Below are 15597 nucleotides of genomic sequence, written 5' to 3'. Positions count from 1 at the left end.
GAGCTGGATTGGAAGTGGAGCAGCCTGGATTCCAACTCACAACTATGGGATGCTGGTGTCCTAGGTGGTGGCTTTACCTGCTATGCCACTATGCTGGTGCCTTTATTCCCTTTTCCAGGTTTTTGTTTCCAAAGACTTAAAGAAAGTGTCTGGGTTGTAGTGCAGGTTAAGCCTTGGCTTGTAACATGGGCATCCAAATCAGAGTATTAGTCCAAGTCCCCATTGCTCTGCTTAGATAAAGCTCTCTGATAACGTGCCTGGGAAAGTAGTCAATGGCTCAAGTACCTATACCTCTGCCACCCATGTGAGATGGAATTCCTGGCTGCTGGCTTTGGCCTGGACCAGCCCTGGCTCTTGCAGCCATCTGGAGAATGAACCAGTGGATGGAAGATTAATCTCTCTGTGCCTTTCAAATAAATAAATAACTCTTTTAAAAGATATAAAGACTTAGAGAGAAAAAGCAGTTTTAGAGGATCTACTGTGTTGTTTCATCGGGGCTGATCCTAACCTTTTAGTTAGATGGGCAGAAAAGGCAAAGAAAAAGTACAAAGTCAATGATTGCTCAAGATCATTCCTTTGGATTGGAGAAACACCTGATGTACAAATAAAGTCAGTCTTGGCATGACTAATGTGCAAGAATTACCAACTAAACTGGTGGCTGTGCTGCTCACTCTCACTGCTCTGCTACTGATACACCGTGTTTTCCAGGTTAAGGAACCAATATTCTCCTAGGTACAAACATGTGGACTGGTTCTGGTTTCTCACCTGTTATACCAATTAAAAAGAAGCCAGTTCATCCCCTCCAGCTGGTACTCCCGGAGCTGGTTACTGTTCTTATACTCGCGAGACTTCTCGAGCTTCTGCCAGGAGTCTGAAGCAGGCCGCTCCTGGGGAGGGAAGCCAAGAGCACTTCACAAAAGCAATGGTGTTTAAGCACAACACAGATAATGACGGACAAGGGGACCAGCCTCAAACACCGTCTGAAGGCCAGTTTCAAAGTGCAGTTGTTATTTTCTCAGTAATGTGCAGGCCCAGTATTTTCCAAATTTCAATAAATTTATACCTTTGTAAAATTTTCAAGTAATTAAGAAGATTAACAGACTGATCTAAGAATTTTGGTGTGCATTATACTGTTTTATTCCACCTCTTAGATGTGACTCTCACTTATACTTCAATTTCTCTGAAAGCTAATATTAGGGTTTTTCGTTTTTATAAAGAGAATTACTTTTTGTTATTTCTTTCTGCCTAAGGAATCAGACTAGGAAAGCATAGTGGGTTGAACAGTCAGCTGGTTGGTTTCTAAAGTCAACACATAAAGCAAAACTATGTACAATCAAAACTGCAAATTCCTTAAATTTCCCTTAGAAAAAAACCAGAAGCAGTCTCATTATTTATTTTTTCATTTGAGATACTAGTTTCTAAAAAATAATTCATCTCTGGGCCGGTGCTGTGGCATAGCAAGTAAAGCTACCGCCTGCAGTGCTGGCATCCCACATGGGCGGTGGTTCAAGTACCGGCTGCTCCACTTTCAATCCAGCTCTCTACTGTGGCCTGGGAGGGCAATGGAAGATGGTCCAGGTCCTTGGGCCACTGCACCCGCGTGTGAGAACCAGAAGTTCCTGGTTCCTGGCTTCAGATGGATGCAGCTCTGGCTATTGCAGCCATCTGGGGATTGAACCAGCAGATGGAGGACCTCTCTCTCTCTCTTTCTCTCTCTCTCTCTGTAATCCTGCCTTTCAAATAAATAAATAAATCTTTTAAAAAAATTCTCTACTATATGAAATGTCACCTTTATCTTATCCTTGGTTTCACAATATTCATGGAGCTGTATCTGGATTTTTTCATTCTGTTCCATATCCATGACTGCAATAGAACCATTTTTCAATTACTGCAGCTATATTCTTCTAATTACATTCTCTTGCTCTGTTTCCTTAAAGAATCTGTCTTCTTAGTCTATCTGAACCATTCAGCACAGATCCCTGGGGCTCAGGCAACCACTCCATTGGGCATTCTTTCTCACTCTACTAGATACTGTGGAGACAATTTCTGGAAGCATCTTCACCCCTGGGGTCTCAGTAGCTCACTCTCATCACTGCAGACACTAAACAGTACACTTTCCCCTGGAGCTTCTAGTTAGCTGTCCTAAAAGTGTTCTAGATGGAGAGGCATCACTTTCTCACTCGGTCACTCCTACGGGTCTCCCTCTTTCTCCAGAGCTACAGATTTCAGTTTTATGTTACCTACTGCTCAGAAGTTCCAGCCTTCTAAGCACAAGCCCTAAAATCAGCTGATGTTTCTAACACCTAGTCTGGATGGCTCCGAAGTGGTACAGACTATAGCAAACAAGCTTCAAGGGCTACTTAGTTAATTTCTAAAGAACAGAATTGGTTCTCAGGATTTCCAGTCAGGGTCTTACTTAATAAAAACCCATTTCTCTCCCTTGGCACAATCATTACTAACTCTCACTTCTCTCTCTCTTTCTTGAAATTCCATACTTTTCTGATGACAAGTGACCCATTTTTACCACAAAATCAAGAGTGGTAAGATCATCTCTAACCTTCAAAATTCAGAACAAGATCCCTTTAAAAATAAAGACAAGTTATTCATGTGACATAGTATTTGGAACCAACCCTTTGCTTAACATATGAAAAGACAGCTGTTTTAGCTACCATTTCAATTTAGAATTTTTGAGGCAAAATTTCAAAATGTTCATTTTAATGAGAAGAATTAGATTAGGAAATAAGACAAGTATAAAATAATATTGTTCCACTGGCCAGTGGGGTGGTCAGCAGCAAACCCTTGAGGATTTATGTTCTTGCCAAGTACACACAGTTAGGTTGAGGAACTGAGCAGAGGGAATGGGTGGGAATCCTGATTACTTCAAGATGATAATTTAAAGTTAGCCTCAGGGGTCAGCCCTGTGGCGCAGCGAGTAAAGCTGCTGCCTGTAGTGCCAACATCCCATATGGGTGCCGGTTCGAGTCCTGGCTGCTCCACTTCTGATCCAGCTCTCTCCTATGGCCTGGGAAAGCAGTAGAAGATGGCCCAAGTCCTTGGGCCCTTGCACTCACATGGGAGACCCAGAACTCCTGGCTCCTGGCTTCGGATCAGCATAGCTCCGGCCGTCACAGCCATCTTAGGAGTGAACCCACGGATGGAAGACCTCTCTCTTTCTCTCTGCCTCTCCTTCTCTCTGTGTAACTCTGACTTTCGAATAAATAAATAAATAAATCTTTGAAAAAAAAAATTAGCCTCAGAATGAAATCCTCTCTTCTCTCTGCTCCCACACTGGTTTGTCTCTATTACACTGCACATCACAACGAGCCTGGTGCTGTATTTGTGCTTGTACACACATGCTTCTTCCATTAGACTGTGAGCTCCTGGGGACAGGGCCTGTTCCCTGTTTCTTATTATTTCTCACAAGAGTCAACCTACAGCAGATGTTAATGAACAACTGACAAATTGAATTAAAAACAGACAATAGAGAATTTATAGGAAAGGACTGAGAAAGGAATTTAATAATTCAATCACTACATAAACAAAACATTTTAAATTATGTAAGTTTCTGATCTCCAGATACCTCTATTCACCTTTCAAACGCCAAGATCTGACAGGAGTCTAACTGAATGTTGAGGTACAATTTGGCCAAACTCTCCAGTGGTAACAAGCAACAAATAGTACTATTGAGGAGCTAGATTTTTTTTTCACTTAACAATGGTGATTTTTTTTACAGACACTGATAATTCTACCCTATAGCCATATTGTTTAAACTGATTCTCTTTCCAAGCCTGTTACACCTTAACAAGGCTCTGGTCCCAACTCTTCCTCCTTTCAGTTGTTGATATTTTATGTACAGCTGCTTCTCAGGCACCCTAGGGCACTTCTGCAGCAGAGGGGTAATACCCCAGAATCAGAAATACAGAGCCAATAAACACACAGTATTGAAAACCTATGCTCTTTCTATGCAAGAAATCTACAGATAAAGGACAGCTTTTCCGCTTAAGAATGCTTCATCTGAGTGAAGGAAAAGGACACAAAGAAACAAGAGGTCATCCACAAAGCAAGATAGGTAAGAGCTTCTTATGCATGCCACGCATTTCTTACACATTCTGTCATATGAAATCCACAGGACAAACATACACCAGGAAATCTGAATCTATATCCAGGGACACACATCAAAACAAAGCCCAGACCTAAAGCGGGCCAGCGTGCTAGCAAAGTTTCACTTGGGGAGGAATATCCTGAACTGCAGGTTCATGAGGGTGGGAGTAGGCGTGGAAGGGTCAGATACCACAGAAATCATTCAGAAACACAGCCGTATGGACATGCATAACCACCAAGTTCATAAGATGGTACGCTGCAGGAGGCATCAGACAGAGTATGGATGCTTTACCACATGCTTGATTTCAGGGAGAACTTGGAGAGATTCAAATTCTTTAACTTTTGCAGGATCCACATCTTCCTCTAGCTCCCAGGTGCTTTCTTCGTATGGCAGTGAGCACCACTTCACCAGGTAATGTGTCACCTCCTGGTGGGACACAGGACAGAAAATCAAGGTTCTTGCCACTAGATTAAAGCAGTCAGTCATACTCTGCCAAACTCTGAAAGAATAGCCTGCATGACAACACAAGAATACTATTAAAAAAAAAAAAGGCCACATGTAAACAAAACAAGCAAAATACACAGGATGAAGGGAAGACACTTTAAGAGAGTACAAAATGACAAACCACCTACCTCTCCTGTTTCTGCATCCTTGGTGTGGGCCACCTCCAAGATGCGATCAACTTCCACATAGTCTGGATTGAACAAGTCTTCATCAGGCTAATGAGAACAGAGAAGAGCAAGTAAGATGAGCAAGTGAGCACCCCATGGTTTATCTTTAAGTAACCCCTACTCTGGGTCCTATCAGGAAACACAGAAAGGAGTTACTGGAGAATAAAAATAACATTACAAATGTTTCTTTATTGTCCCCAGATCTTGCTCTTCACAGCTGAACAAAGGATCCAACCACCTTAGAGGATGCATCAGGTGCAATCTTCCTGGTGGCCATTACAGCAATGCACACCAGTTAGCACAAGGGTTCTTTTACAGCTCCTTGTTCCAAAGATGGTTCCTGGGAAGCAGACACTTCGGGGTTAAGACGTCTGTGTGCCTGGGTTTGAGTCCTTGCTCCAGTTCCTGACTCCAGCTTCCTGTCAATGCATACCCTGAGAGGCAGGGGTGATGGCACAATTGGGTTCCTGTCACTGACATGGGAGACCTGGATTAGATTCCCAGCTCCTGGCTCTGGCCTAGCCCTTGCTGTTGCAGCCATCTCGGGGAGTGAACTAGTGGATGGGAACTTTCTGTTTCTTTTCTTTTCTTTTTTTTTTTCTTAACAGATTTATTTGAAACACAGAGTTAGAGAGAGAGAGAGAGAGAGAGAGAGAGAGAGAGAGAGAGATCTTACATCTGCTGGTTCACTCCCCAAATGACTGTAACAGTTGGGGCTGGGCAACGCTGAAGCCCGGAGCCTGGACATCCATCTGGGTCTACCACATGAGTACAGGGGCCCAAAGACTTGGGCCATCTTCTGCTGCTTTCCCAGGTGTTATCAGCAGGGAGCTGGATAGAAGTGGAGGAGCCTGGACTCTCCAATGAGGGATGCTGGTATTGTGTTTCAGGCAACAGCTTAACCCACTGCACCACAATGTTGGCCCCAAGGAAGGATGGGGGCTTCTTTTGTCTCTGTCTCTCAAATAAATAAATAAAAATTCCCCCCCCCCCCCAAAACACACACACACACACACACACACACACACAAAGAAAAAAACAAAGATAACCTTTGGCCGCTGAGAATTAGTTACTTTTTGTTTTTAATAACAATAAGCCAACATATTTGGAAATGGGTATAAAGAGCAATTGCTGGGTATGGGTAATGTTCTATTTCCTGATCTAGGTGGTGGTTACACAAGTGTTTATTTTCTAAAAATTCAGAGGGTCTGGTGCTGTGGCATAGTAGGTTAAACCTCTGCCTATGGGCTGGCATCCCATAGGGATGCTGGTTCGAGTCCCGACTGCTCCACTTCTGATCCAGCTCCCTGTTGATGTCCTGGGAAAACAGTGGGAGATGGCCCAAATGCTTGGGTCCCTGCACCTGCATGAGAGACCCAGGAGAAGCTCCTGGCTTCTGGCTTCAGATTGGCTCAGTTCCAGCCATTGTGGCCATCTGGGGAGTGAACCAGTGGATGGAAGATCTCTCTGTCTCTCCTTCTCTCTGTCTGTAACTCTGCCTCTCAAATAAATAAATCTTTTAAAAAAATTCACTGAGATGTACACTTAGGATTTATTTATTTATCTATGTATATTATGCCTAGATAAAGATGTACTTACAAGTCAACAATAAGCATCACTCAGGAATGTTTAACGTGCATCAGGAGTCATGCTAAGTGGTTTTGAGTCTCAAAACATCATTACGGAGCAGTTAAACCATGTGCCGAGGTCACAGAGCTCTGTGAGCTGCAGTGTTCACCAAGGTCTTTCCTGCCCAGAAGCCCTCCTTCTAGACTGCTGGCAAGTCTGCTGCCTCTTGGGTTGGAAGGCCCTCTGGGCTATCTAGTCTCACTGTCTCATCAATGCAGGAAGCCTCTGCAGCATCCCTGACAGTGCCACCCTCAGATCCAATTATTCTCGTGAAGCAACTTCACTTCCCTCTGTGACTCACTGTCAAACAGTTTCATCGCTACCATTTAGTCCCAGTATTATGACCTTTATCATTATTAGCAAGTTGCAGCCTGACTTTCTTCCTCGTAACTGTCACTCATTCCTGTGAGCCATTTCCTCCACAGCGGTGATGAGAAGTGTGATACCCTCCTCTCTGCATTGGCTCTTCAGCAATCTCTTCATCTGGGTTGAATAACTCCATTTGTTGATCATTCTTCCTGCATACTATTTGTAGATCTCACAATGAATGATACAGAGAACTAATATTTATGAATAGTGACTATGAGCCAGGCACTATGCAATGCACTTCTATAAACACTGTCATTTATCACCCATGACAGCCAAGATATGCAGACAACCTCAGTGTCCATCTACGGATGAATGGATACAGAAAGTGTAATGTATACATATATATAATAGAGTATTAGTTAGCCCTAAAAAAGAAGGACTTTTGCCACTTTCGAAAACATGGATGAATCTGGAAGACATTATGCTAAGTAAAATAAGCCAGACATGGAAGAATAAATACTGCGCAATTTCCCTAACAGGTGGACTATAAAATAAACTTACAGATGCACAGAGTAGAATGGTGGTTGCCAGGGAGTGGAGGAGAGGGGTAAAAGGGGAGACGCTGATCAAAGGGCACAAAGTTTATCACACAATATGAATGAAGTTCCAGAGACCCAATGTACAGTATTGTGTGACAGTTAACACTGGGCCTTATAGTCAAAATATGCTAAGAGGCAAGATCTTACCATAAAAGGGGAATAAAAAACAAAATGGTAACTACGTGAGGTGATAGAAACGCTAACTAGCTTGATGACGGTGATTATTTCACAACATATATGTATATCAGAACATGAAGTTGTATACCTTAAATATACGCAATTTTTAAAATCAATTGTACTTCAAAAAAGATGGAAAACAACTGTGTCATTTATTCCTGGCAGGTATTGTGTGAGGCTGACAGCATTAAAGAGTCCATCTTTATACACATGAGCATATGGAGTATGAAAGAGCTTATGTAAGTGGCCTGAGGCCACCCAGGTTCCCAGTGTCACACAGTCTGTAACCACCTCTGCTCTCTGACTCGACCAGGCCTCTGCCCCTTACACCACGACTGTTCTCCTATAGCCGCCTTCAGCTGCCTCCTTGAATTCTGGTGCCCAAATGAACTCATAAGGAAAAAATGAAGAGAAAGGCACAGTGGGCTAGTTCCAACGGTGCAGCCTAGGACTACTGTGACTTTTTAAGAAGCCACACCCCACTTTTGGCACACAGTAAACCTGTAAGTAATTAAGCTGACAATTTCTTTTTGCCCTAGAACCCCTATTCAATTATCTTACCCACTTCAAAATTGTAAATATTTTTAAAATGCCAACGCAACACCTGGCTTCTTTGTCTGCATTTTACAGACACAGGGTTTGACTCTGGCATTCCCCTCTCCATGCCCTGGATTGGACAAAAAGTATTCTGGGTTTTCTAAAGGTGTCACGAGTTGGGGTCGGGGCTGTGGTGTAGCAGCTTAGGCTGCCTCCTGCAATGCCAGCATCCCATATGGATGCTGGTTCAATCCTCAGCTGCTCCACTTCTCATACAGCTCCCTGCTAATGTGCCTGGGAAGGCAGCAGAGGATGGCCTCAGTGCTTGGGCCCCTGCACCCACGTGGGAGACCTGAGGGAAGCTCCTGGCTGCTGGCTTTGGGCTTGGCCCAGCCCTTCCTTTTGTGGCCATTTATCTCTCCAACCCTTTCTCTCTGTAACTCTTCCTTTCAAATGAATAAATAGCAACAACAACAAAAAAAGAGTTGGGGTCAGAGGGCCTCTCCTCTGTGGCTTGGGGGTCTCACAGGCTCGAGTCTGAGTCTCCCTCACACATGCTACCTCACAAAGCAGCTGAAAACAATGGATATGAAGCCGGTCTATCCCGACTTTGCTACTATTTATACCAGAAGACTCCTGTATCTCCACATTACTAATAAAAGCGTTGGCTAGGTCAAGACCAAAGACACTGCTATAGGAACTACTCTCACCTATCACCTGCTTCTCCCTCATTTCATGGGATCCAATCTTCTCAAAGGCTCTAACTTCCAAGAGGATGAACTCTTGTTACATTATTTCTATATAGCCTAACAGTTTCTACTCTCTACCTTCAACCAATGTGGGGAAAAACACTTCCTTGGGAATGTATCAGAAAATAGACACACAGCTATATAGGCTACACTGAGGAGTCTGGACTTTATTCTAAGAAGAGGGGACATGTTGAAGGGTCTCCAGCAGGGGAACGGCCCAAGGCAAGCCCTCTTCTCCTTCCTGGGGGCAGTCAAAAAATGACTAAGAAAGTGCTCACGCTGTGCCTACTACCAGTGATGGAAATAGGAGGAAGACATGGGCTCCGACCGTCTCACAGAGCTTAAAATGGAAGAACCAGACGTGTAAACAAGTCACTACACTGAAAATACTTGCTAAAATAGAGGTGTGAATAAAATGTTCCAAGAAATATGGAGAGTATCCAACAAAGCTTCAAGAATGGTTCTTCCAATTCCAGTCATCACCTTCCTTTCCCCAACTCTCTATTAGAGGAACAGTGCCCTGGAAAACAGTTCTCACAGGCTTTAAAACACTCACAGAGAAGGCTGGGGCCAGACTTGAAGCTAAATAGGAAGGATTCCAAATGGAGATAAGGAGAATGTTTACTGACATTTTCCTAAAATAACTTTATCACTTGAGGAGAAGGAGCTCTACATGCAGAGCGAGCTGGCTGGCGTGCACAGCCGTTTCTGGGATCCCACGGTGTCTGCCTGCAGCCTCAGAATGCAGCACCAGGCACTTCACGTTCTAAGAAGTTCTATTACTTCTTGCCTTCAAAGATTATTATATAATTTAAAAATTACATGTTTAATGGTAGAGAGAATTTACCATAATCCCATCGATCAAAGGAAATGATATCAGCATTTCTGTTATTTTATTTATGCAAGATACTTCCCAGGCACTGTTTGTTAACGTACATCTTTTCTCCTGCACACCACCCCTCCAAATGGAACTGTCCTATACAATGCCAGAGCCCGACATTTTCCACTAACAAGAGTTCCCAGCATTGATCATCCTTCCACATTGTCAATAATTTTCCCTAATAATATTTTTATCAGCTGTGCAGTATTTCATTTTATGAGATGTATCTTAACAAATGCCTATTACCTAACATTTTGTTTTCAGTTTTTCATCAATACAAACAATTTGTGCAAAGCCTTAATAATTTAAAATATGTATTGCAGAATTTAAGTGGGACAAAACATTTACAGATTCTGGGAGGCAATGCCTGTTGCCACCCTGCTCTCCTGACAGGTCCAGCCAAGTCATGGTCCCACCAGGAGGTATCCCAGAGTGTCCCTTTCTCACCCTCACCAGCAAGGGGAAATTTCTGTTCTGAAAACCTTCAAACATTTGGCAAATAAAAACTAGAATAGGGGCCAGCACTGTGATAAAGCAGGTTAAGTCACCACTTGCGTCACTGGCATCCTGTATTGGAATGCTGGTTTGAGTCCCAGCTGCTCTGCTTCTGGTCTAGCTCCCCACTGATGCATCTGGGAAAAACAGCAGAAGATGGCCCAGTACTTTGGCTTTTGCCACCCATGTGGGAGACCTGGATGAAGCTCTGGGCTCATGGCTTAAAGCCTGGTCCAACCCAGACTGTTGGAGCCATTTGGAGAGTAAACCAGTGGATGGAAGAGTCTCTCTCTTTCTCTCACTCTGCTTCTCAAATAAATACATAAATAAACCAGAATATTTTCATTTTAATTTGCATTTCTTTGATTGCTAGCAAAACTGACTATACTAAAAAGCATAGCTAGTGATCAGCTTTTTCTTCTTTGTAAATTCCTGATTAATTTGTCTGTTTCTTTATCTTTGGCATTTTATATTTTTTATTGAATTATCAAGAGATTTCTTATCATAAAAGCTAGGTCATGTATTTGTGTATATGTGCATAATTTGTGTACTATGAATATAAAGGGAAAAGACCCTACTGGATAACAAAGAATGTATGGCATATATATAATAATATATATAATACATATATATGTGTACATATAATACATATATATGTGTGTGTGTATATAATATATGTATTTCCTAAGTATTTACTTAACATTTGTCTGTTGTATTTTCTGATATATCCATTTAATATTCAAATCTATCAGTGTTTCCTCTTGCTGTAGGTACAATATTTAGAAATTCCTAAGTTCCATAATTATTTCTTTCCTAACAATTTTAGCTTCTTGTTTTTTATATTCAAATTTTAAGTCTTTTTGGAATGCCCATTTTGGGGCAGGAATGAAAAAATTGTAGGCCTATTTCTCTCACTTGAGCTATTTTTGACAACAACAGGCTTTTTTTTTTTTTTAAGATGGAAGAATGAGAAGAGGAGAGAGACAGAAATCAATCTTCCATACGCTGGTTCATTCTCCAAATGCCCACAACATCCAGGGCCGGGTCAGGCTGAAGTCACCAGCAGCCAGGAACTCCATCTGGATCTCCTACTTGGGTGGCAGAGACCCAAACAGCCAAGTCATCATCTGTTGTCTTACCAGGTATATTAACAGGAAGCTGGATCAGAGGTGGAGTGGCTGGGGCTGGAAACAGCACTCTGGTATGGGATGCAGGTGTCCCAAGTGGCAGCTTAACCCACTGAGCCACGATGCTTGGCCAAGATGCACGTTTTTAGGAACTTGATCCTTACACCTTAGTGGACAATTTGTTTTCTTTGGCTTAAACCTAGATTAATTTTGCTACCAACCAACACACATTTGTTATTTTAACTTGAGCAACAATCTCTATAGGACTTTAACTAGAACTTAGAAACTTAAACTTAGAAACTTAGTGCTGTAAGAAAAGCAGCAAATCAATCAGTAAGCATTGCTTCACCTCAGTAAAAATGTGCTTCATCTGGGCTTGTTTATTCCGAAATCGCTTGATCTTCTGCGCGATGCGAGGATCCTTTTCGAGCTCTTCCATTGTGGCCCATTTGCAGTGTAAGTAGGAACTACCCAAAGACACACAAATTGTCAGACAAGCACATTGCTAGCAAATGACTGAACTTCAGGGTGTTCAATAAACAGGGTGATCATCTGACACAGAAGCAGGAGAGTGGTTTGCTGGGAAACTGCTGGAGACTGGACTTAGAGAGGCCTTGCCCTTAGGGGCAACAACAGAAAACAAAACAAAATGAATCCCTTCTGAGCAACTGACCTTTCTGCAGCTTCTACAGAAACTGGCTTGGAGCAGAGGGAGGGCAGGTGTGGGCAGGCTATCTACATAATGTATAACTGTGTGTGTGTGTGTTTTCTCCTAGCGATGCCCAGATAAGCACTTCCTTCGGCCCCTCCTTTGCTGAGTGGTATTCTTTAGCAGTGTGTGCTGCGTGCTTCCAAGGAAAACATGAGGCAGGTTTTTTGTTTTTTTTTTTTTTTTTTTTTTATCATAAATACCTGTTCATCAAAGGGGGCAGGTAGTGGACAGGAAAAAAAATGCAAAGAGGTAAAAAGATTATATGCCATAGGATGGTGATTTTCTACCCTGTGTACACATGAGAATTGCCCAGAGCATTAAAAAACACCAGTGCTCAGGAACCATTCTAAATCTGAGTCTTGGGTGGAGAAAGGGGTTCAGCAGCTTTAAAACAGCTCTCCAGGTGATCCTACATGCAGCTGAACTTGAGCATTACTGCCTACGGTGAACTTGACTCAGCCAAGATCTGTGGGTGATGCCTTAGAGGCCAGTCTCTGAAAATACAGAAGATAATAAAATGGCAAGGGAAAGGAAGGTTTATTCATGGAAAATCCAAAGACACAAAATATATTAAATAGACGTACAAATTCCTATACTTTACGTAGAATAGCTCCAAGTCGAATGGGGGTTCTCCTGGGTGAACCTGTAACCAACAATAAGCAGTTGTCAGCCCAGCTCCCAGGGAGACTACCCTATGTGCCAACTCTGTGGTTTTAGTAAACATTTCTTGGGGGTACTTTTTCATTTTCCCAGACCTTAGGTATTGCTCATGTTTCCCAAAGACTGAGTACACAGCTACAGGGTTTTTTAAAAAGGGGGGTTGAGGAGAGGATGGGCAGGATACTCCTGCTGCCCCTCCAAGGCCCAGGCTAGGACAGCGAAGAGCTGATGAACCCGCAGTGGCCAGGGCTCTGAGATATGTCAGGACCACTGCCTAGTGTGAAGTTTCTTCACAAATCTCTGGAGTCCCCCAGGCCTTCCCCATAGAACACCAGGGGTATTCCCTCTCCAAGTGATGAAGTTTACTTTCATAAACACTTGAAGTCAAGATGAAACCATGCCCTCCCCAGCACCAACATGCTCTCCCACTCCAGTGATTTTCTCTAGCGGATTCCTACAATGGCCTAAGATGTCTAAAGGAAAAATACCCCATAATGTTTCCATTAGGACTCCTCCCACATTCTTCTTGGCTTTCTGGTAACTTTCAAGGAGCCAAAGAGACTGAAGGGGGATAATAGCACCTCTGCTAGGATCACAATGGAGAAAAAGGTCAGTCTGGGCCATTCTAGATACTAAAACGTTTCATGTCCTAAAGTCTTTCATGGGACTGAAGTTAAGTGCTGATTAGGCAGGAAATATTCTTGCCTACCTCTCAATCTAATCAAGAATGAACATCCTAAGTTCTCTAGCCAAATGTCTCTTCATGGAGGGTGAAATCTGGGTTTGTGATTAAATAGTAATATGAGCCACCAACCTCCTGGACAGTCTTAGACGCCAGAATCTTCTCAATGATGTTTGCATCATCTTCTGGAGGCTCCTGCAGACAAGAGATTAAAAAGAAAGAAAGTTATTGCAACAACAGAATCCAAGAGAATAACTCTGTAAGAAATACAAGTTGAGTATCCCTTATCTGAAATGCTTGGGACCAGAAATGTTTCAGTTTTACAGATTTTGGAATATTTGCATAAACTACTGCTTGAGCATCTTTAATCCAAAAATCTGAAATGCTGTCAAATCCACTGGTGCTTAAAAAGTTTTGTGTTTTGGAGCATTCTGTGTTTCTGGATGAGGGATGCTTGGCCTGTACCACAATAGGTACAACTTCATTCAAAAGTGCACCTGTGACTACTGAAGCTTCCCTTCAATGAGCCCACAGTGTTCAAAAGATTACTAACATTTGGCAAAGCTAGAATTCAAAGAGGTGGCTCACACCTCTGGGCACATCCCTATGACATGAGCAGAGAAGCTACTCTGCACTTTGGATTCAATTTCAGATTTGCTTTTAGCATCACTAAAATTGGTCCTAGCATCTATATGTTGCTGTGTATGATTTTCAGAAAGCTGTAACAGAAGAGACTGGTGGCCCTGGAATCAGAAGGTCCTAATTCTCACATCTACCAGCTATTAATTTTGGACAAGTCAACTGACACTTCTTAGTTTCCAAATACATTAAAATAAGATTTTTACACACACACATCACTGGGTTATTGGGAGAATAAAATCATATATGCAAACATTTTTTAACAGTAAGCACTGTTGGGCCTTTGTTGTGGTGTAGCGGGTAAAGCTACCTCCTGCAATACCGGCATCCATACAGGCACCGGTTCACGTTCCGGCTACTCTACTTCCAATGCAGCTCCCTGCTAACATGCCTGAGAAAGAAGCAGAGAACAGCCAGGGTCCTTGGGCCCTAGACCCATGAGGGAGACCTGGAAGAGAGGCTCCTGGCTCTGGATTGGTCCATCACTGTCTGTTACAGCCATTTGGGGAGTGAACCAGTGGATGGAAGATCTCTCTCTGTAAACCCTGCCTTTCAAATAAATAAATAAATCTTTAAAACAAAAAAACAAGCACTATGCAAAAACAAAGTATAATTATTGTCTACTAAATTTTACCTTCCCCTCTGTACCTGAAACTGGTTTTGTCTCACTGATCTTCCTTGAAATGCAAATCTTAACTAAAAATAAACTAATTCCTTTTCTATCTTAGATAAACATCAAAATGTCTAGGCTTCTAATCTCCATAAAAATCTCTTTCTACAGAGCACCTATGATTTTTACAAGTCTGCATTAAAAACAGAAACTTAAAAAAGGATGTACTGAGTTAGAAGAGTGATTTAACAATTCTTTCTAGGACTTTAAGCAGTTTTATTTCAGTGGTTTCACACATTCCAACTTTTGCAGACCTATCACAATGAGACTTACATGCAAAGCAGTACAACAACGCCCTGACAGCCAAATTTACAGTTCTGGGTTCCTGCTTAGAACATCCCAGGGATTACCTGTGGTGCATGTCACCTTCAGCCTTCCCATCCTAGGCTCACCATCCCAAACCATTTCAGAAAATATTGTTTCTTATGGTCTTGAATCAAGTTTTGCCCAGAAAAGTGATGATAGTTTTTTTTTTTTAATAAAAAAATGAGGAAGGCATATGGCAGAAAAGAATTATGGAAATCAGCAAGTAGGCACAGACAGATGCTCTCAAAGGTTACAAATATTTACTATGCTTCCCCAGACATATGGCATTGTGCTAGGCACCATGGAAAGTTCATCCAAAATGACAAAAGTTCTTTCTTGTACTCAACAAGAAGCCAACTGAATTGTACTTACCATACAATAGAAGGAAGGGGTGGGATACAACTAAGATTTGCTTTTCTGGTCAAGTATCTGTTCTGTTTGATCCTTAAGCACAGGTAAGGAAAGAAGGATACAGTATTTTGTTTATCACCTATCTTGTCCCTTTACAAATAAAGAAAAAAAAAAACTTTTTGTCTATTTGAAAGGCAGAGTTACAGAGAGAAAGAGAGAGAGAGAAAGAGAGAGAGAGAAAGAGAGAGAGAGAGAGAGAGAGAGAGAGAGAATCTTCCATCTGCTAGTACACTCCATGAATA

General features: G+C 42.2%; 1 protein-coding gene across 9 annotated transcripts in view; it reads right to left on the bottom strand.

Moving 5' to 3' along the window:
• The window catches only part of CHD6 (chromodomain helicase DNA binding protein 6), a 235635-nt gene that overhangs the window by 91245 nt on the left and 128793 nt on the right, over positions 1-15597 (bottom strand). For 8 of the 9 annotated variants that reach the window (XR_016215824.1, XR_016215823.1, XR_016215825.1 and 5 more), the window contains 6 exons: positions 13462-13524; positions 12572-12630; positions 11625-11742; positions 4735-4821; positions 4394-4528; positions 766-887 (listed from right to left, as the gene is read on the bottom strand). Coding sequence is in view for 4 of the 9 variants with exons in the window: in XM_008274447.5 (XP_008272669.4) it covers positions 766-887; positions 4394-4528; positions 4735-4821; positions 11625-11742; positions 12572-12630; positions 13462-13524 (584 nt within the window). In the remaining 5 variants the exon portion in view is untranslated. Of the gene's footprint in view, positions 1-765; positions 888-4393; positions 4529-4734; positions 4822-11624; positions 11743-12571; positions 12631-13461; positions 13525-15597 lie in introns of those variants that run through there. The other variant, XM_089307102.1, reaches the window with a different exon arrangement.

The sequence above is a fragment of the Oryctolagus cuniculus genome, chromosome 11, assembly GCF_051225735.1.
Source record: "Oryctolagus cuniculus isolate XC-2025 breed Fujian yellow rabbit chromosome 11, ASM5122573v1, whole genome shotgun sequence".
NCBI classification, from domain to species: Eukaryota; Metazoa; Chordata; class Mammalia; order Lagomorpha; family Leporidae; genus Oryctolagus; species Oryctolagus cuniculus.
This window is presented reverse-complemented; position numbering and strand designations above follow the sequence as displayed.